The 21319-nt window shown below is 46.9% G+C and overlaps 1 protein-coding gene across 1 annotated transcript in view; it reads left to right on the top strand.

The window, feature by feature from the left end:
* LOC138293808 (venom factor-like) overlaps positions 1 to 21319 on the top strand; it is a 473276-nt gene that overhangs the window by 305236 nt on the left and 146721 nt on the right. The window contains exons 24-25 of the mRNA XM_069233135.1: positions 12237 to 12329; positions 13523 to 13726. Coding sequence (XP_069089236.1) covers positions 12237 to 12329; positions 13523 to 13726 — 297 coding nt within the window. The remainder of the gene's footprint in view (positions 1 to 12236; positions 12330 to 13522; positions 13727 to 21319) is intronic.

Here is a 21319-nt window from a genome sequence, read left to right as displayed (position 1 = left end):
TCCTTGTTTTTCTCATTATTTTCTCCGGCCTTGCCGCCAAAAGTGGGGCCTGGCCGGAGGGGGCGGGCAACTCCACTAGCTGGAGTGTCCTGCTGGGTTGGCACAAAGGAGGTGAGCCTTTGAGGCTCACCGCCAGGTGTGACAATTCCTGCCTGGGGGAGGTGTTAGCATCTCCACCCAGTGCAGGCTTTGTTACTGGCCTCCGAGTGACAAAGGCACTCTCCCCATGGGGCCAGCAACATGTCTCGGTTTGTGGCAGGCTGCTAAAACTAGTCAGCCTACACAGATAGTCGGTTAAGTTTCAGGGGGCACCTCTAAGGTGCCCTCTGGGGTGTATTTTACAATAAAATGTACACTGGCATCAGTGTGCATTTATTGTGCTGAGAAGTTTGATACCAAACTTCCCAGTTTTCAGTGTAGCCATTATGGTGCTGTGGAGTTCGTGTTTGACAAACTCCCAGACCATATACTCTTATGGCTACCCTGCACTTACAATGTCTAAGGTTTTGTTTAGACACTGTAGGGGTACCATGCTCATGCACTGGTACCCTCACCTATGGTATAGTGCACCCTGCCTTAGGGCTGTAAGGCCTGCTAGAGGGGTGTCTTACCTATACTGCATAGGCAGTGAGAGGCTGGCATGGCACCCTGAGGGGAGTGCCATGTCGACTTACTCGTTTTGTCCTCACTAGCACACACAAGCTGGCAAGCAGTGTGTCTGTGCTGAGTGAGAGGTCTCCAGGGTGGCATAAGACATGCTGCAGCCCTTAGAGACCTTCCTTGGCATCAGGGCCCTTGGTACTAGAAGTACCAGTTACAAGGGACTTATCTGGATGCCAGGGTCTGCCAATTGTGGATACAAAAGTACAGGTTAGGGAAAGAACACTGGTGCTGGGGCCTGGTTAGCAGGCCTCAGCACACTTTCAATTGTAAACATAGCATCAGCAAAGGCAAAAAGTCAGGGGGCAACCATGCCAAGGAGGCATTTCCTTACACAACCCCCCCCCAAACGAAAGAGGATGAGACTAACCTTTCCCAAGAGAGTCTTCATTTTCTAAGTGGAAGAACCTGGAAAGGCCATCTGCATTGGCATGGGCAGTCCCAGGTCTGTGTTCCACTATAAAGTCCATTCCCTGTAGGGAGATGGACCACCTCAACAGTTTAGGATTTTCACCTTTCATTTGCATCAGCCATTTGAGAGGTCTGTGGTCAGTTTGAACTAGGAAGTGAGTCCCAAAGAGGTATGGTCTCAGCTTCTTCAGGGACCAAACCACAGCAAAGGCCTCCCTCTCAATGGCACTCCAACGCTGCTCCCTGGGGAGTAACCTCCTGCTAATGAAAGCAACAGGCTGGTCAAGGCCATCATCATTTGTTTGGGACAAAACTGCCCCTATCCCATGTTCAGAGGCATCAGTCTGCACAATGAACTGCTTAGAATAATCTGGAGCTTTGAGAACTGGTGCTGAGCACATTGCCTGTTTCAGGGTGTCAAAGGCCTGTTGGCATTCCACAGTCCAGTTCACTTTCTTGGGCATTTTCTTGGAGGTGAGTTCAGTGAGGGCTGTCACAATGGATCCATATCCCTTCACAAACCTCCTGTAATACCCAGTCAAGCCAAGGAATGCCCTGACTTGAGTCTGGGTTTTTGGAGCTACCCAGTCCAGAATAGTCTGGATCTTGGGTTGGAGTGGCTGAACTTGGCCTCCACCTACAAGGTGGCCCAAGTAAACCACAGTTCCCTGCCCTATCTGGCATTTGGATGCCTTGATAGAGAGGCCTGCAGATTGCAGAGCCTTCAAAACCTTCTTCAGGTGGACCAGGTGATCCTGCCAGGTGGAGCTAAAGACAGCAATATCATCAAGATAAGCTGTGCTAAAGGACTCCAAGCCAGCAAGGACTTGATTCACCAACCTTTGGAAGGTGGCAGGGGCATTCTTTAAACCAAAGGGCATAACATTAAACTGATAATGCCCATCAGGTGTGGAGAATGCTGTTTTCTCTTTTGCTCCAGGTGCCATTTTTATTTGCCAGTACCCTGCTGTCAAGTCAAAGGTACTTAAGAATTTGGCAGCACCTAATTTGTCTATGAGCTCATCAGCTCTTGGAATTGGATGAGCATCTGTCTTGGTGACAGAATTGAGCCCTCTGTAGTCCACACAAAACCTCATCTCTTTCTTTCCATCTTTGGTGTGAGGTTTGGGGACCAAGACCACTGGGCTAGCCCAGGGGCTGTCAGAGCGCTCAATTACTCCCAATTCCAGCATCTTGTGGACTTCCACCTTGATGCTTTCCTTAACATGGTCAGACTGTCTAAAGATTTTGTTTTTGACAGGCATGCTGTCTCCTGTGTCCACATCATGGGTACACAGGTGTGTCTGACCAGGGGTTAGGGAGAAGAGTTCAGGAAACTGTTGTAGGACTCTCCTACAATCAGCTTGCTGTTGGCCAGAGAGGGTGTCTGAGTAGATCACTCCATCTACTGTGCCATCTTTTGGGTCTGATGACAGAAGATCAGGGAGAGGTTCACTCTCTGCCTCCTGATCCTCATCTGTTACCATCAACAGATTCACATCAGCCCTGTCATGGAAGAGCTTAAGGCGGTTCACATGGATCACCCTCTTGGGGCTCCTGCTTGTGCCCAGGTCCACCAGGTAGGTGACCTGACTCTTCCTTTCTAGCACTGGGTAAGGGCCACTCCATTTGTCCTGGAGTGCCCTGGGAGCCACAGGCTCCAGAACCCAGACTTTCTGCCCTGGTTGGAACTCAACCAGTGCAGCCTTTTGGTCATACCAAAACTTCTGGAGCTGTTGGCTGGCCTCAAGGTTTTTGGTTGCCTTTTCCATGTACTCTGCCATTCTAGAGCGAAGGCCAAGTACATAGTCCACTATGTCCTGTTTAGGCTCATGGAGAGGTCTCTCCCAGCCTTCTTTAACAAGGGCGAGTGGTCCCCTTACAGGATGACCAAACAGAAGTTCAAAGGGTGAGAATCCTACTCCCTTCTGTGGCACCTCTCTGTAAGCGAAAAGCAGACATGGCAAGAGGACATCCCATCTCCTTTTGAGCTTTTCTGGGAGCCCCATGATCATGCCTTTTAATGTCTTGTTGAATCTCTCAACCAAGCCATTAGTTTGTGGATGGTATGGTGTAGTGAATTTATAAGTCACTCCACACTCATTCCACATGTGCTTTAGGTATGCTGACATGAAGTTGGTACCTCTGTCAGACACCACCTCCTTAGGGAAACCCACTCTGGTAAAGATACCAATGAGGGCCTTGGCTACTGCAGGGGCAGTAGTCGACCTAAGGGGAATAGCTTCAGGATACCTGGTAGCATGATCCACTACTACCAGGATATACATATTTCCTGAGGCTGTGGGAGGTTCTAGTGGACCAACTATGTCCACACCCACTCTTTCAAAGGGAACCCCCACCACTGGAAGTGGAATGAGGGGGGCCTTTGGATGTCCACCTGTCTTACCACTGGCTTGACAGGTGGGGCAGGAGAGGCAAAACTCCTTAACCATGTTGGACATATTGGGCCAGTAGAAGTGGTTGACTAACCTCTCCCACGTCTTGGTTTGTCCCAAATGTCCAGCAAGGGGAATGTCATGGGCCAATGTTAGGATGAACTTCCTGAACAGCTGAGGCACTACCACTCTCCTAGTGGCACCAGGTTTGGGATCTCTGGCCTCAGTGTACAGGAGTCCATCTTCCCAATAGACCCTATGCGTTCCATTTTTCTTGCCTTTGGACTCTTCAGCAGCTTGCTGCCTAAGGCCTTCAAGAGAGGGACAGGTTTCTTGTCCCTTACACAGCTCCTCCCTTGAGGGTCCCCCTGGGCCTAAGAGCTCAACCTGATAAGGTTCAAGCTCCAAAGGCTCAGTTCCCTCAGAGGGCAGAACTTCTTCCTGAGAAGAGAGGTTCCCTTTCTTTTGCTGTGTTGCAGTTGGTTTCCCAATTGACTTTCCTGTTCTCTTGGTAGGCTGGGCCATTCTTCCAGACTCCAGCTCTACTTGTTCACCCTGTGCCTTGCACTGTGCTCTTGTTTTCACACACACCAGTTCAGGGATACCCAGCATTGCTGCATGGGTTTTTAGTTCTACCTCAGCCCATGCTGAGGACTCCAGGTCATTTCCAAGCAGACAGTCCACTGGGATATTTGAGGAGACCACCACCTGTTTCAGGCCATTGACCCCTCCCCATTCTAAAGTAACCATTGCCATGGGATGTACTTTTCTCTGATTGTCAGCGTTGGTGACTGTGTAAGTTTTTCCAGTCAGGTATTGGCCAGGGGAAACCAGTTTCTCTGTCACCATGGTGACACTGGCACCTGTATCCCTCAGGCCCTCTATTCTAGTCCCATTAATTAAGAGTTGCTGTCTGTATTTTTGCATGTTAGGCGGCCAGACAGCTAGTGTGGCTAAATCCACCCCACCCTCAGAAACTAGAGTAGCTTCAGTGTGGACCCTGATTTGCTCTGGGCACACTGTTGATCCCACTTGGAGACTAGCCATACCAGTGTTACCTGGATGGGAGTTTGGAGTGGAACCTTTCTTGGGACAGGCCTTGTCTCCAGTTTGGTGTCCATGCTGTTTACAGCTATGACACCAGGCCTTTTTGGGATCAAAGTTTTTACCCTTGTACCCATTGTTTTGTGAAGAGGCTCTGGGCCCACCCTCCTGTGCAGGTTTTTGGGGGCCTGTAGAAGACTCTTTACTATTTTTAGTTTTGGTTGTCTCATCACCCTTCCCCTGGGGAGTCTTTGTGACCCCTTTCTTTTGGTCACCCCCTGTTGAAGTCTTGGACACCCTTGTCTTGACCCAATGGTCCGCCTTCTTTCCCAATTCTTGGGGAGAAATTGGTCCTAGGTCTACCAGATGCTGATGCAGTTTATCATTGAAACAATTACTTAACAGGTGTTCTTTCACAAATAAATTGTACAGCCCATCATAATTACTTACACCACTGCCTTGAATCCAACCATCTAGTGTTTTCACTGAGTAGTCAACAAAGTCAACCCAGGTCTGGCTCGAGGATTTTTGAGCCCCCCTGAACCTAATCCTGTACTCCTCAGTGGAGAATCCAAAGCCCTCAATCAGGGTACCCTTCATGAGGTCATAAGATTCTGCATCTTTTCCAGAGAGTGTGAGGAGTCTATCCCTACACTTTCCAGTGAACATTTCCCAAAGGAGAGCACCCCAGTGAGATCTGTTCACTTTTCTGGTTACACAAGCCCTCTCAAAAGCTGTGAACCACTTGGTGATGTCATCACCATCTTCAAATTTTGTCACAATCCCTTTGGGGATTTTTAACATGTCAGGAGAATCTCTGACCCTATTTATATTGCTGCCACCATTGATGGGTCCTAGGCCCATCTCTTGTCTTTCCCTTTCTATGGCTAGGAGCTGTCTCTCTAAAGCCAATCTTTTGGCCATCCTGGCTAACAGGAGGTCATCTTCACTGAGAGCATCCTCAGTGATTTCAGAAATGTGGGACCCTCCTGTGAGGGACTCACCATTTCTGACTAACACAGTTGGAGACAGGACTTGAGGGGTCCTGTTCTCCCTATTTAGGACTGGAGGAGGGACATTGGCCTCCAAGTCACTAATTTCTTCCTCTGTGATGTCATCATCAGAGGGGTTGGCTTTTTCAAACTCTGCCAACAGCTCCTGGAGCTGAATTTTGGTAGGTCTGGAGCCAATGGTTATTTTTTTGATATTACAGAGAGACCTTAGCTCCCTCATCTTAAGATGGAGGTAAGGTGTGGTGTCGAGTTCCACCACATTCATCTCTGTATCAGACATTATTTTGCTAAAAGTTGGAAGACTTTTTAAAGAATCTAAAACTGTTTCTAGAATCTAATTTCAAACTTTTAACAAACTTTTAAACTCTAAAAGACAATGCTAAACAGGGACTTAACACACAAGGCCCTAGCAGGACTTTTAAGAATTTAGAAAAATTTAAAATTGCAAAAATGAGTTTCTAATGACAATTTTGGAATTTGTCGTGTGATCAGGTATTGGCTGAGTAGTCCAGCAAATGCAAAGTCTTGTACCCCACCGCTGATCCACCAAAGTAGGAAGTTGGCTCTGTATGTGCTATTTCAAAGTAAGGAATAGCATGCACAGAGTCCAAGGGTTCCCCTTAGAGGTAAAATAGTGGTAAAAATAGATAATACTAATGCTCTATTTTGTGGTAGTGTGGTCGAGCAATAGGCTTATCCAAGGAGTAGTGTTAAGCATTTGTTGTACATACACATAGACAATAAATGAGGTACACACACTCAGAGACAAATCCAGCCAATAGGTTTTGTTATAGAAAAATATCTTTTCTTAGTTTATTTTAAGAACCACAGGTTCAAATTCTACATGTAATATCTCATTCGAAAGGTATTGCAGGTAAGTACTTTAGGAACTTCAAATCATAAAAATTGCATGTATACTTTACAAGTTATTGACAAATAGCTGTTTTAAAAGTGGACACAGTGCAATTTTCACAGTTCCTGGGGGAGGTAAGTTTTTGTTAGTTTTACCAGGTAAGTAAGACACTTACAGGGTTCAGTTCTTGGTCCAAGGTAGCCCACCGTTGGGGGTTCAGAGCAACCCCAAAGTCACCACACCAGCAGCTCAGGGCCGGTCAGGTGCAGAGTTCAACGTGGTGCCCAAAACACATAGGCTAGAATGGAGAGAAGGGGGTGCCCCGGTTCCGGTCTGCTTGCAGGTAAGTACCCGCGTCTTCGGAGGGCAGACCAGGGGGGTTTTGTAGGGCACCGGGGGGGACACAAGCCCACACAGAAATTTCACCCTCAGCGGCGCGGGGGCGGCCGGGTGCAGTGTAGAAACAAGCGTCGGGTTCGCAAGGTTAGTCTATGAGAGATCTCGGGATCTCTTCAGCGCTGCAGGCAGGCAAGGGGGGGGTTCCTCGGGGAAACCTCCACTTGGGCAAGGGAGAGGGACTCCTGGGGGTCACTTCTCCAGTGAAAGTCCGGTCCTTCAGGTCCTGGGGGCTGCGGGTGCAGGGTCTCTCCCAGGCGTCGGGACGTTGGATTCAAAGAGTCGCGGTCAGGGGAAGCCTCGGGATTCCCTCTGCAGGCGGCGCTGTGGGGGCTCAGGGGGGACAGGTTTTTGTACTCACAGTATCAGAGTAGTCCTGGGGTCCCTCCTGAGGTGTTGGATCTCCACCAGCCGAGTCGGGGTCGCCGGGTGCAGTGTTGCAAGTCTCACGCTTCTTGCGGGGAGCTTGCAGGGTTCTTTCAAGGCTGCTGGAAACAAAGTTGCAGCCTTTCTTGGAGCAGGTCCGCTGTCCTCAGGAGTTTCTTGTCTTTTCGAAGCAGGGGCAGTCCTCAGAGGATGTCGAGGTCGCTGGTCCCTTTGGAAGGCGTCGCTGGAGCAGGATCTTTGGAAGGCAGGAGACAGGCCGGTGAGTTTCTGGAGCCAAGGCAGTTGTCGTCTTCTGGTCTTCCTCTGCAGGGGTTTTCAGCTAGGCAGTCCTTCTTCTTGTAGTTGCAGGAATCTAATTTTCTAGGGTCCAGGGTAGCCCTTAAATACTAAATTTAAGGGCGTGTTTAGGTCTGGGGGGTTAGTAGCCAATGGCTACTAGCCCTGAGGGTGGGTACACCCTCTTTGTGCCTCCTCCCAAGGGGAGGGGGTCACAATCCTAACCCTATTGGGGGAATCCTCCATCTGCAAGATGGAGGATTTCTAAAAGTTAGAGTCACCTCAGCTCAGGACACCTTAGGGGCTGTCCTGACTGGCCAGTGACTCCTCCTTGTTTTTCTCATTATTTTCTCCGGCCTTGCCGCCAAAAGTGGGGCCTGGCCGGAGGGGGCGGGCAACTCCACTAGCTGGAGTGTCCTGCTGGGTTGGCACAAAGGAGGTGAGCCTTTGAGGCTCACCGCCAGGTGTGACAATTCCTGCCTGGGGGAGGTGTTAGCATCTCCACCCAGTGCAGGCTTTGTTACTGGCCTCCGAGTGACAAAGGCACTCTCCCCATGGGGCCAGCAACATGTCTCGGTTTGTGGCAGGCTGCTAAAACTAGTCAGCCTACACAGATAGTCGGTTAAGTTTCAGGGGGCACCTCTAAGGTGCCCTCTGGGGTGTATTTTACAATAAAATGTACACTGGCATCAGTGTGCATTTATTGTGCTGAGAAGTTTGATACCAAACTTCCCAGTTTTCAGTGTAGCCATTATGGTGCTGTGGAGTTCGTGTTTGACAAACTCCCAGACCATATACTCTTATGGCTACCCTGCACTTACAATGTCTAAGGTTTTGTTTAGACACTGTAGGGGTACCATGCTCATGCACTGGTACCCTCACCTATGGTATAGTGCACCCTGCCTTAGGGCTGTAAGGCCTGCTAGAGGGGTGTCTTACCTATACTGCATAGGCAGTGAGAGGCTGGCATGGCACCCTGAGGGGAGTGCCATGTCGACTTACTCGTTTTGTCCTCACTAGCACACACAAGCTGGCAAGCAGTGTGTCTGTGCTGAGTGAGAGGTCTCCAGGGTGGCATAAGACATGCTGCAGCCCTTAGAGACCTTCCTTGGCATCAGGGCCCTTGGTACTAGAAGTACCAGTTACAAGGGACTTATCTGGATGCCAGGGTCTGCCAATTGTGGATACAAAAGTACAGGTTAGGGAAAGAACACTGGTGCTGGGGCCTGGTTAGCAGGCCTCAGCACACTTTCAATTGTAAACATAGCATCAGCAAAGGCAAAAAGTCAGGGGGCAACCATGCCAAGGAGGCATTTCCTTACACCTTGATTTTGGTCGCAACAGCGAGATGCGAGGTACAGGTGAGCGATGCGTATAGGCCGGGTCCACAGTCGAGATGGTGCATTTATTTTCTTCACACAGTGGTGGCGATGCATTGATTCCAATGTCGGTGGGCCGAGCTGAGAGGTGCTGGTTCCAGGCACGATGCGCCAGGTTTCTATGCACAGTCAAGGGGATGCATCAATCTCTCCAAGCTGATGCGATGGTGATGCACAGCTCTGAGCGTTGGGCTTTCAACGGCGAGGCATCGGTTCTGAGAGCGATGCGCCGGTCCTACTCCTGCAACAGGCTTGATGCACTGGTTCTGCTCTAAGCAGGCTGGAGATACGTTGATTTCCCTGTTGCAAGTATCTGTGTCCACTTCCAGTCGAACAGGCACAGGAGCAGGGATAGAGACCTTGATATCCCTGAGTCTCAAGCAACAGGAGGCAAGCCAACAAGCCCTTGGAGATCACTGTGGGTGCAAGGCAGAGTCCAGCTCTCCCTAAGCAGGGTCAGAGAGCAGCAGGCAGCAGGGTAGTACAGCAGAAAAGCAGTCCTTCCAGATCAGAAGTCCAGCAGAGTAACAGTCCTTGATGCAGCACAGGTGTTCTTCTGACAGATTCCAGTTGTAGGTCCAGTAGTGTCTGATTTAGTGGGGTCAGAGACCCAGTCCTTTTTACCTACTTGTGCCTTTGAAGTGGGGGAGACTTTAAAGAAGGATCTTTGAAGTGCACATAGGCCGTTACTGCCGAGCCCTGGCTCCAGAGTATCAGTAGGGGGTAATCATTCATTTGTGTGGGGACAAGTACTGCCTATTCAGGTGTGTCAGCCCCTCCATTCCTTCTTGACCAGGATGAGCCATCAGAATGCAGGTGAGCTGTCAGCCACACCTAGGTTTCCTGTGTTTGTGGCTGTCTGGAGGGAATGCACACAGTGTGGCTCTTACCCACCCCAGATGTGTAATGGAGACAGGCTGCAAGCACACAGAGCTGCAAGAGCAGAGAAATGTCCACTTTCTCAAAGTAGCATTTCTAAAATAGTAATGTTAAATCAGACTTTACCACTAAAGGGAACGTAGCATTACTATTCCAATGATATGAGACATGACATAGCTACTCCTTCTCAATCAGGAATTTCAACTTAAAAGTGTAACAATGAATTCCCAATGTAAGGCCTCACAGTACTGAAAAACGAATTGGGGTGTTTTTTTACTACTAGGACAAGCAAAACTTAAGAGTACATGCCCTACCTTTTACTTACACAGAACTCTGCCCCATGGGCTAACTGGGGCCCATCTTAGGGGTGACATGTGTGTAATAAAAGGGGAGTTTAAGGCTTGGCAGGGAGTTTTAAATGACAAGTCACAGTGGTAGTAAAACTGCACACACAGACTCTGCAGTGGCAGACGTGACTGACACATGTTTACATTATGTGGATGGCACAAGCTGTGCTGCAAGCCCACTAGTAACATTCGATTTACAGGCCCTGGGTATATGGTATAACACTTTACAAGGGACGTGCAAGTCACTTAAATATGCCAATTGTGTATGTACTAATGTTATCACATTTAAAGAAGAAAGCTTATGCATTTTATCACTGGTTAGCAGTGGCAAAGTGCTCAGAGTCCTAAAGCCAACATAAATGCAGTCAGAAAAAGAGGAGGAGGAAGGCAAATATTTTGGGGGTGACCCATCAGAGAGGGCCATTTTCCAACAACAGGCCATTACTGAACATCCTCTCAACCAGAATTGGTACAGAAGGCAATATACATAATTTGTTCCACTCCTTCCTGAGTGCCAGAACAAAATACATCAAAGTCAATGCATTGCATTCATCATCTTATTATCTAAACTGTGGCATCCCACAAGGATCATGCTCTTCCCCCACCTCTTTAGCCTCAACATGGAGACCCATTTAGAAGTGTTACAAGTGGAGAACAAAACACTACATGAGAGCACCAGAAATAGCCCTCTCTGACTTAACCCCTCTAGGATCAACAACTTGTAAAACTGCCTTTAACTAATCACCATTTGGACATCTGCAGTCTCCCTGAAATCAAAACCCAAGAAGACGAAACTCATATTTTTACATTCAAACCATCCACTCCTTCAATAAAAAGGTAAAATGAATTAGCCCCCTTGAGAATACCACACAGTCTCCGGCCATTTACCAACTCTCTTGGGTACTTACTTCACTTAATGGCTCTCTGAACTACACCAATCAAAAACCCAAGGGAAGTGGCATATAAAAAGCTCATTTCCGCTGGAAATCTTCAGAACAATGGCACAAGCACTAGTTCCCTCTCATGTAGACAGCTGGAATGTCTTTCTAGCCAGTCTCCCTAAATCATCAATTTTACTCCTCAAGGTCCCCCTGCACAGCTCATTTTATAAAAAAAAATGCCAGGGAATCGGACTTTGTTATGGACATTTTTAAGCATCACCATTAGGAGATTTTACTTTCAAAATCGTCTGTATAACTTACAAAGCTGTTCATACATAACTAATTCTTCAGATTTCTGCAGCTAAAAAACACAAGTGCCTGACAGACCTTCTCGTGCCTAGCACCCCAACCCAAACTCTGGAGCAAAATTCATAAGAACATTATGCGATAAGAACTACCCCTAGCATGGAAAGGAAGGCAGAGCTTTGTGCTTGAGACCCACTCCCAGCCTGCCCAAAAACACAAACAAGAGGCTTCTAAAGCCTCCTTACATGTCCAAGAGAGGTTGCAAGATCCAGAATGGGTTAGAACTACGGAGAGCTTTGACAAATGAGCTGTAAACCTGCTTTGTGTAGGGTTTTCCAGCTAGTTTTGTGTTCATAAATCCCCTACATCCGCTTCTCCTGCTCAAGCCTTCATTCCTCTAGATCACTAGCTGATGAGCTCCATCATGACTCCTTCCACCTTTTGTCTGCTCACCCCTGCATGTAGCCTTGATTTTACTTTCCAGTCAATACTATCAGCTCTGACCTCTGACACTACTCACTTCCTTTGACGTCTTCCGTCTCTAGACAATTATTCAATATTTATGAGCTTTTGTAAATTTTCACCTTCACTCCTATTGGCTTCTCTTCCAGATCTGTCTTTGACCTTAGCTGTTTTTTCATACCCTCTTTACATAACGCTTCCCTTCCTCAGCCTACTTACATCTTTTCTTTTATAGATGATCACTTTCTTCTGTTCTTCTGTTCCACTTCTCCCTCCCATGAGACATACTTTCTTTTTAATTCATATGTTCATTCATTTTCTTATAAACTAGTTGTTACACAGTTCATTGTAACAGAATTCTGACTATTCTTTGGTTTAAAATACAGCACACTGATACCTTCAAGATGACTGCACTTTATAACAATGTTAAAAGAAATAAATATAAAAATAAAAAAGATCTTGCACGAAAATGCCCTGGAGAATATTTACCTCTATGAAGGAAATGTAATAGACCCTGTAATTCTGTTATTTGGATTTTTTATCTAGGAACGAATGGTGTTCAGAAAATTGATGTAGAGCCCATTTCATTGCTCGATGTCGTTCCAAATACACAGCCGGTCACTTTCATCAGTGTGAAAGGTAAGTGCAACCGAGAAATTATCTTGTGAAGTGTTAGAGAATATCAAATGTCTCTTTCAAGAGTGTGCCCAAGGGCGAGTGACATATCTTGACAATTTGGAAGACATTAAACGAAGGACCAGATTTACTAGAAAATTACGATGCGCGGCGCTGCTCCAAATTTGTTAGCGCCGCGCACCGTCATTTTCAAAATGCAGGGATGCGCCATATTTACTAGAATATGGCGCACCCCTCTGTTTCCCCCTGCTGGTGCTAAATTTTCTGCCGTGCGCCAACACAGCCACCCTTGCACCATGGTGCAAGGATGGCTGCATTGAGAGGGAGATTGTTTTTGTGCAGGAAGAAACACCTTCCTGCACAAAAACAATCTTAAATGGCGGTTTGCTTTTTCTATGTGTGTGTGAGAAGGGGGTGTATTTACAAAGTGGTGTTAAGACACAAAATGTGGCTTAAAGCCACCTTTATATTATGGTATAGGGCACTGCACCACTGTAGCGTCACAAAAAGTGATGCTCCGGTGACAATAGGGCCTTATAAATCTGGCCTCAAATTTATTGGTTGTTCAAATCAGCCCCACTGCAAGACTTTTTGAAGCATTACGGAATTAGTAGGTCATTTGTAGTGATATGGCAGTCTCCTGTGGCCATCTATGGTAGTGTAATAAGGCAGCTACGTAGAATGGCATCACTACAGGCAGACAGTCATGCTTTGATTGGCTGTGGTGAAAAAGCATGAAAAAGTAAGACCAGTAGTATAAGAAAGTTCAGAATCTAGGGCCCTGATTTATACTTTTTTTGCGCTGCATTACCGTAATTTATTGATGCAAAAGTATCGCAAACTTACAAAATACAATTGTATTCTGTAAGTTTGCGCTGCTTTTGCATAAAAAAATTACAGTAATGCGGTGCAAAAAAGTATAAATCAGGGCCTAAACATCTAGGCTGCGGCTTATCACTGTTAACCTTATTCACAGCTTGAGAGTGAGCTATAGTCTAAAAAAACTTTGAAAAATTTAATGCTAGATAAATAATACACCCTGACAGAAATTGTAGAGTATGATATCTCTACTGTACTGAAGAGTTGACAGTCCTGCAGAAAAAAGAGGTGCACAACCAAAAAGCAGCACAGTTGCCAGGGCACCTTTAATGTTGTATGAATGTCTCATAGCTCATTCTAGCTGTGACTTTTCACAGGAGATATAGTGGGGGAAACGGTGGAGAACTCCATTGATGGCGCCAACCTGAAGCATCTCATCACAGTTCCCGTCGGATGTGGGGAACAGAATATGATCACCATGACCCCGGCAGTCATTGCCACTCATTACCTCGACAACACCAACCAGTGGGGGAGACTCGGCGTCGAGCGCAGGGCTGACGCCATCAAGTTCATTCAGCAGGGTGAGTGGTTCTTTTTTCAAGGTCCATGCAATAATGGGCACTTATTGTAGAAAGCAGGTCATCACACAACCACAGAAAGTCTCATCTAGGAAGGTAAAAGGCATTTTGGAGGAAATTCTGTCAGACGTGGTGAACTGGATACTTTACCATCCCAGGTACTGTATGCAATCCTAAAAGATACATCTAAAACATAAAAATTGAAATTAAATGTAGAAAACGTTAATTTAAAAAGCAATTAGAATTAAACACTTTCAAAGGATGTTTCCAAAAATATTGGGTTTTCCCAAACATGGTGAACCCACAAACATTAAAATCACAGTCGATTCTCTCTTCAGATTCTTCCCCATTCATATGCTCCACCTCTGACTACCCTGTGAACTTATCCAAGCCGACTATCTCCTCTATGAAATCACCAACTCAACTCATTCTGATACTTCAGAGCGCCTTCTACTCTTGATCAGCATCCAACCCGGCCAGACCCGAATAATCATGCTAGTCACCCTTTCATCTTCCACATTACCCTGTCTGATTTCACTCTATACCTTCACATTAAATCATTTTTTATCGACTGTCGGAGAGACAAATAAAAGAATACCGGGCAGATTTAAGAGCTCCTAGCACCTCCTTGCAACACAATAGCGTCAATTTTTTTACTCTAATGTGGCCCTACGAGGCTAAAATCGGGGTGACGAAACTCACTTTATAACCATTTGTGCTACATTATGCCTGCCCCGTGCATAATGTATGCAAAGAGGGCGTTCCCCCGTTAGGGCGGCCGAAAAAATGCACAAAGAAATATAAGAGATTTCTTTGCATCATTTTTTCGCCACTTTTAACGCCTGCTCAGAGCAGGCGTTAAAATGAGGTACCCCATTGTTTACAATGGGCTTCAATGGATTTTGCAGGATTAGAATAAAAAATGTTGACGCTAATCCTGCAAAACTCCGAACTAGCGTCAAAATTTTTGACAGTAGTTCCCATAACTACCACCATGGTGCTCCATTTCTTAGATACGGCACACATGGTTGTGTTAGGGGGGCGCTAAGGGTCGCAAGAAAAGTGGCGCTGCACTGGGTGCTGCGCCACTTTTCTTAAATCAGTCCCTACATGTAAGATTAAAATACAATAAAATCATGATAACATTGGTTAAAAAAAGTTCGCAAACAGTTACCCAAGCTGCTCAATGCATCTAGTGCTCATGGATTTTTCCACAGCCTTTGACTGCATCAACCGTACCAAACTGTGGCTAACCATTATCGAGTTGGGTTTGGATGCTGCTTTAGTGCATTTTTCTCTATGTTTCACATGAACATTTAATCACATGGGTCGGGATTGGTGTGAATGGGGAAGTATTTGAGAAATGTTCACTTTCTCTGGGTGTTCGGTAGGGGTGAGTTATCGCCCTCTTTTGTTCATTTTGTATGTTAATAAATTGAATTCATTTTCAAATACTGTTGTCAAGGATGATTCAGCTGTTAAAAAGGTATCTATTCCCGCATTCTTATACGTCCATTGTATGGTCCTGATGGCACGAACTACGGTGGCAAAAGCAAGTTGGTCAGCTTCTTTGTTGCATTTATGGCAGGCCTTGACTTAAGAACTAAGGCCCAGATTTATACTATGTTTGTGCCAAATTTGCATCATTTTTTTTACACAAATTTGACTCAAACCTACCTCATATTTATACTTTGCCACTAGACCCGTCTAGTGCCAAAGTTATGGAGTTCAAGTAATTTTTGCTCGCAGGAAACTACCTTGCGTCAATGAGATGCAAGGTAGGCGTTCCCGTGCAAAAAGCGCCATATTTATCCCCCCATGCTAAAATCAAGCACGGGAGGAAGGGGGCCTTAAATAATGGCGCTAAACTTGCTTACGCCATTATTTAACGCCTGGGTCAGGGCAGGGTTTAGGGGACCTGTGGGCCTATTTCCATGGTCAGAGACCATGGAATGTGCCCACAGGTGCCCTTCCCTAGCCCCAGGGACATCCCCACCCACACCAGAGGGACGCAAGAGGATGGGGGACCCCAACCCAGGTAAGTAAGGTAAGTACAGGTGAGTATTTCAAATATTTATGTGAAGTACCATAGGGGGGCCTAATTTGGGCCCCCCTACATGGCATTGGGCCCAATGGTCCTACATAGGGGACAATTGTCCCGTGGGCAGGGCCATTGGGGTAGTGGGCATGACTCCTGTCTTTACTAAGGCAGGAGTCATGTCCATGGGGGTTGTGCGCAAAGGATGATGCTAGTCTGGTTAGAGGCATTATTATGCCTCTTACCAGACTAGCGTCATCCTTTGACGCACAACCTCCTGTTCCCCCATGCCTCCCCCACCCGGCTAGTGTCCTTTTTTATGACGCTAGCCGGGCCCTACTGCCAGCTACCGTCATACCACAAAAATTACGCACGGCCGGCATCTTGGGATGGTGCTAGCCGGCGGTATACTTTTTCGCGCAAAACTGCATTAGCGCAGTTTTGTGTGAAAAAATATAAATCGGGGCCTAATTTTAGTAAATCACATATAATGAGCTGTGGTTCTAAAGAACAGGGTGTATCCACCATGGCTCTTGAAAACTATTGGTTGAAAAAAATCAGCAGTTTTCCTTGGGATCTTTTTTGACTCTTCGGGTCTTGGGCATCAAATATATCAAATCATCACATGAAGTTATCTAAATCTGTGGATGCACTTATAACATACCTCGGCCTACTGTCGGTAAGGCAATTACACCCCTCTTCGAAGCTTTTAATTATAAGTACATACCTGTAGCTACAAATGGAGCAGGGATTTGGAGCTTTTTTAATTGTTCAGCAATACAGGTTGAGGAGAATTGTTTCTGAAGACGCCTTTCCTCATTACCCTTTTCAGCATCACATTTTGTTTGTCATGAGGAGCTAGGGCTTCCTTATTTAGAAGGTTGTAGAATTAAATTGGGGTCCTTGTCCTTGCCGCTTTCACTATGGCTTAATGAGTAAGCCAGTCTGAATCACCCATATATGAGAGACTGTTTTCATTGTCATAAAGGGTTCAGTATTCCTTGGCTTGCACATGTTAGTAGAACTCTTTCAGAATTGGGCCTCCCCTCTGTTTTTGAAAATCCGACTTCCATCTGTAAGAAGGACCAAAAAAACTCAAATCACTTCTTCAAACATCATGTCTGATTCTTGAGGTAATCCAGAATCAAATAAATATATTGTAAAGGCGTATACCAATTTGCAGTTGAGTATTAGCATAGACCCATTTCTATTAGAAGCCTGCTGGAACTGGGAAAGGTCGTAGCGATTCACTTTAGGGCTGGGACAGTCAAAAACTTGTTATATTTTCTGTTAGGCCATCTTTATGAACCCACCACACAAGTATGTCCCTGCGATGGAGTGTCAGTCTAGTCATTACTTTACTATGTACCTATGATCAAAGTTCTTATACATATCCCCAATGCTTCAAGTCTGATGTCGTCCTACCAATACTATCTACCAAGGATCCAGCAAGCACTGCAAACTCTTTCTTTGTGTCACAACTTGCATCTTCACAATATACGCCTAGGCCCAGATTTACAAAAAAGTGATGAAGTGCAGTGCTGCAACAAACTTTTGCAGCGCCATGCCACTTTTGAATCGCAGGGATGTGCCATATTTAGAAAAATACGGGCCACCCCTGCATTCCCCCCTACGCTGGCGCTAAATTTAGCTGCCAGAGCCAATGCAGGCATCCTTGCACCATAGTGCAAGGGTGTCTGCATTGAGGGGTGTGATTGTTTATGTGCAGGGAGGTGTCCCTTACTGCACATAAACAATCATTCATGGCCTTTTGCTTTCTCTATGTGTGCTGCAGAATGCAGCACACATAGAAAAAGCAAAAATGAGGAGGAAAAAAAAGTATTCCTCCTCATTGTGCCATGCTAAGGCCACCCCTGGGTAGCATTTGTTTTGGCATTGCCACAGATTTACGATTTCTCGTGAATCTTAGGCAGCTTCAAAAGCAATGGGTGTTGCAGTGGAACGCCCACAGCAACACTCATTGCACGCCCCTCTTCCACAGAAAACTGCCTCAGAGGGGCCTATATTTACAAGAAGGTGTTAAGCCACAAAAAGTGTCTTAACACATCCTTGTTAATATGATGCAGTGAATAGCGCCACCAGAGTGTTGCTAAAAGTGATGCTTCAGTGGTGCTAGGGCCTTGTAAATCTGGCCCCTAGTCTTTCACCACTGTACTGCTTTACTCACTGCTCATAATTGGGTAACCATAACCAAAGCTGATTAAGAACTCTAGTCTCCACTAAAACCTTACTTTGTCACTTTTCCAACTCCATTACATGTGGACGGTGCACATCACAAAAACTGCCTGTCATAATAGTACCCCTTGCCTTTTTGGTCATATTCAATACCACCGACCTTGATAACTCTTCTTGGTGCACTCATCACCTTAGGCAACACGTATGAAGCTCAAGCTGGTTTTCACTGTCTGACTGTTCCTTTATTGAGTCATGGTGTTTATCTCTTTCAAGCCCTACTCCCCTGCCACACGGTCTGTTCTAGGCCCTCTAATTTTCTCTGAGTACACAACAGTCCTCAGGAAACATTATCATCACTTTGATTCTCTTATAATCTGTATGCTGATGATACACATATTTACTTTTCCTTCACAACATTTACCTCTGAACACTCCTGGAGGTACAGATAACGGGGAGGAGGCCGGCAACTGACCAAGTGGGATGGCACACCACACAATGCACTGCATTATCTGCAATACATAAGGGGCATGTATTTCATCCTGACTGGGTCAGACCCCTCCTTATTTACTTAAGGTACTAAGTTAGCAACACCATTGAGGTGGTTTCCTGAATTGGGCAATTTATCTATTTAGACTACTGTCCTGTGTCCATATAGATTAGGGCCCTCATTACGACCCTGGCGGTCAGTGATAAAATGGCGGTGATACCGCCAACAGGCTGGTGGTACTTACCGCCAAATTATGACCATGGCAGAAAGATCTCCGAAAGACAGCCAATGTACCACACCGACCGCCAGGGCGGAAACAACAGCCACCGTGGCGGGAGCAGCCTACAGCCAGGCGGAAGTCAATGCTCCACCCTCCATATTATGACCAGACATTCCGCCACCTTTTCCAGGGCGGTACCAACGACCTCAAAAGCCTGACAGAAACACTGCACAGAAGTGAAAGGACTCACCATTGGAGATACAGGGAAGAACCACGCAGCCATGGAACCAGAACTGCATGTTTTTCCGATTATATTCTACGTTCTGCTCCACCATGAACACCAACCCGGGTGAAGACGACGACGGTGCGTACATCTGCCTACCACACAAGAGGGGGGGAGGAAAAAGAGAGTGACACACACACACACAACACACACCTCACACACACACGCCATACATACAACCAGATGCATTAAAAAAACAATTTGATCTCATAACTCGGCAGAATAATGCAAGGACAAAACGATTTGAAAAAGTGTTTGTAATAAGATCAACACAGTAGAAAAAATAAGGTAGGCAAGATAATAGATACATACATATGTACAGAAAGGGGACACAGCCCAGTCCTCAATTTTTGTGGGCCACATGGCCACAGGCCAAAGTCCAAGGCCACACATGTCAACTGCTTCAACACGGAGAGAACACTGCAGAGGCATCAGTTTGTTAATAGGCAGGAACCTCATGGGGATGGGGGGTACCTCAGCTGGCAGATGTAACAAGACCACTGGTTCTGGAGGGGGCAACATGCCCTATGCTTGATCATGGGGAGTAATGGGCCACAGTCTCTAAGTTGGGTGTCATACCCACCGGTTCTGGAGGGGGCAACCTGCCCTGTGCGTGATCCTGGGGAGTGCAAGATCACAGTGCCCTGTGCTTGATCCTGGGGAGTGATGGGCCACAGTCTCTAAGGTATGTGTCTTACCCACTGGTTCTGGCAGGGGCAACTGTTGTGAATACTAGTTTGTTTTAATGGGATAACAGGAGTTAGCTTAGCCTCCGGCTTGCAGACTCGTGCCCCCGTCACCTAGTGACTTTTAACCTACTTAGCTTGCTCTGTCTTAGCCCATTTAATTATTCAATTCTTCTAAGATGGCGGCCTTGTTTATAGTTAGGCCACTTGTTATGAGTTACATTATCAGTGTCACGTGCTAAGGCGTCAAGATCAAGCAACAAAGACAAACAAACAGTAGGTGTTCACACTTAGGGATTTTCCGTCTCTATACTTTCGAGGGATTGTTTATATTAATTGCCGTCCCAAGCATGTCTGTTATCTATTGTTTGGGAACACACCTACATCAAGAGGCCTTGCAGATCTGTATAAATATATCGCACTTTAGACAGTGCCCTGTGCTTGATCCTGGGAAGTGATGGGCCATAGTCTCTAAGGTGGGTGTCATACCCACTGGTTCTGGAGGGGGCAGCGTGCCCTGTGCTTGATCCTGGGGAGTGCAAGGTCACAATCTCTAAGGTGGGTGTCATACCCACTGGTTCTGTAGGGGGCAACGTGCCCTGTGCTTGATCCTGGGGAGTAATGGGCCACAGTCTCTAAGGTGGATGTCATACCCACTGGCTCTGGAGTGGACAGGCCGCTGTCCACTGGTTGGTGGTGAGTGCTCTGTCACAGTTCCTGGTCTAGGCTCCTTGCCCTTACTGCCTGCTGGTGCAGGCTCATTGATCTTCCTGCCTGCTGGTCCAGGCTCCTTGCCCTTCCTGCCTGCTGGTGCAGGCTCCTTCATTTTCATGCCTGCTGGTGCAGGCTCCTCGATCTTCCTGCCTGTTGGGGCAGACTCCTTGGCCTTTCGTGTGGTAGGTGCAGACTCCTTGCCCTTCTTGCCAGCTGGGGCTGTCTCCCTCCCCTTGAGGCTGGCTGGTGCACGTTCCTTCCCCTTACATTACATGTGGCCCTGGATCCATTCCACCACGAGGGGGTGCGGTTAGGACTGGGCCCATGGACTGTGTGGCTGAGGTGCTTCGCTGGGTTCGTGATACCCTGCCCATACATGCAGGACGGGCAGAGGGAGTGGGAGGGAAGAGGTCAATAGTGTATAGGAACAGTTTTTTAGGGTCATTGGGGCGGGAAGAGGGAGAAGGAATGGGAGTGGAGGATGAGGGAATGGTTGTTGGAGGTGTCTGTCTGCTGCTTTTGAGTGCAGGTGCATAGGCTGTATGCTGTTGTGAGGTGGATGGCTGTTGGGTGTCTGAGTGCTTGCGTTCGTGTACCTTAGGAGGGGGGGACAGACACAGTGGGAGAGGACACAGGGGAAGTGTGCGTGGATGTTATGGAGGTGTCTGCCAATGAGGTGTGTGTTCTCCTTGCTGTGGTGATGATGGTGGTACTGGATGATGATGTAGTGCATGCATGTGTATCTGTGGACGTGGCTGGGAGGGAGGTGGTGGAGGAGGGGGAGACAGTGGAAATAGTGGATGTTGGTATGTCTGCACCTGGATGGTGTTTGTGTGAGTGCCTGTGGGATGATGTGTGGTGCTTGTGTTTGCCTGTGCCACTCTTGTGTGTTGTCTTGTGTGCATGCTCGTCTGTATGTGTGCTTGGGTTAGGTTTGGGTTGAGGGGAGTGGGACTGGGCAGTGGAAGTTGG

Source organism: Pleurodeles waltl, chromosome 4_2, assembly GCF_031143425.1.
Source record: "Pleurodeles waltl isolate 20211129_DDA chromosome 4_2, aPleWal1.hap1.20221129, whole genome shotgun sequence".
NCBI lineage: Eukaryota > Metazoa > Chordata > Amphibia > Caudata > Salamandridae > Pleurodeles > Pleurodeles waltl.
Note: the sequence above shows the minus strand (reverse complement) of the source record. Positions and strands in the feature narration are given on the sequence as shown.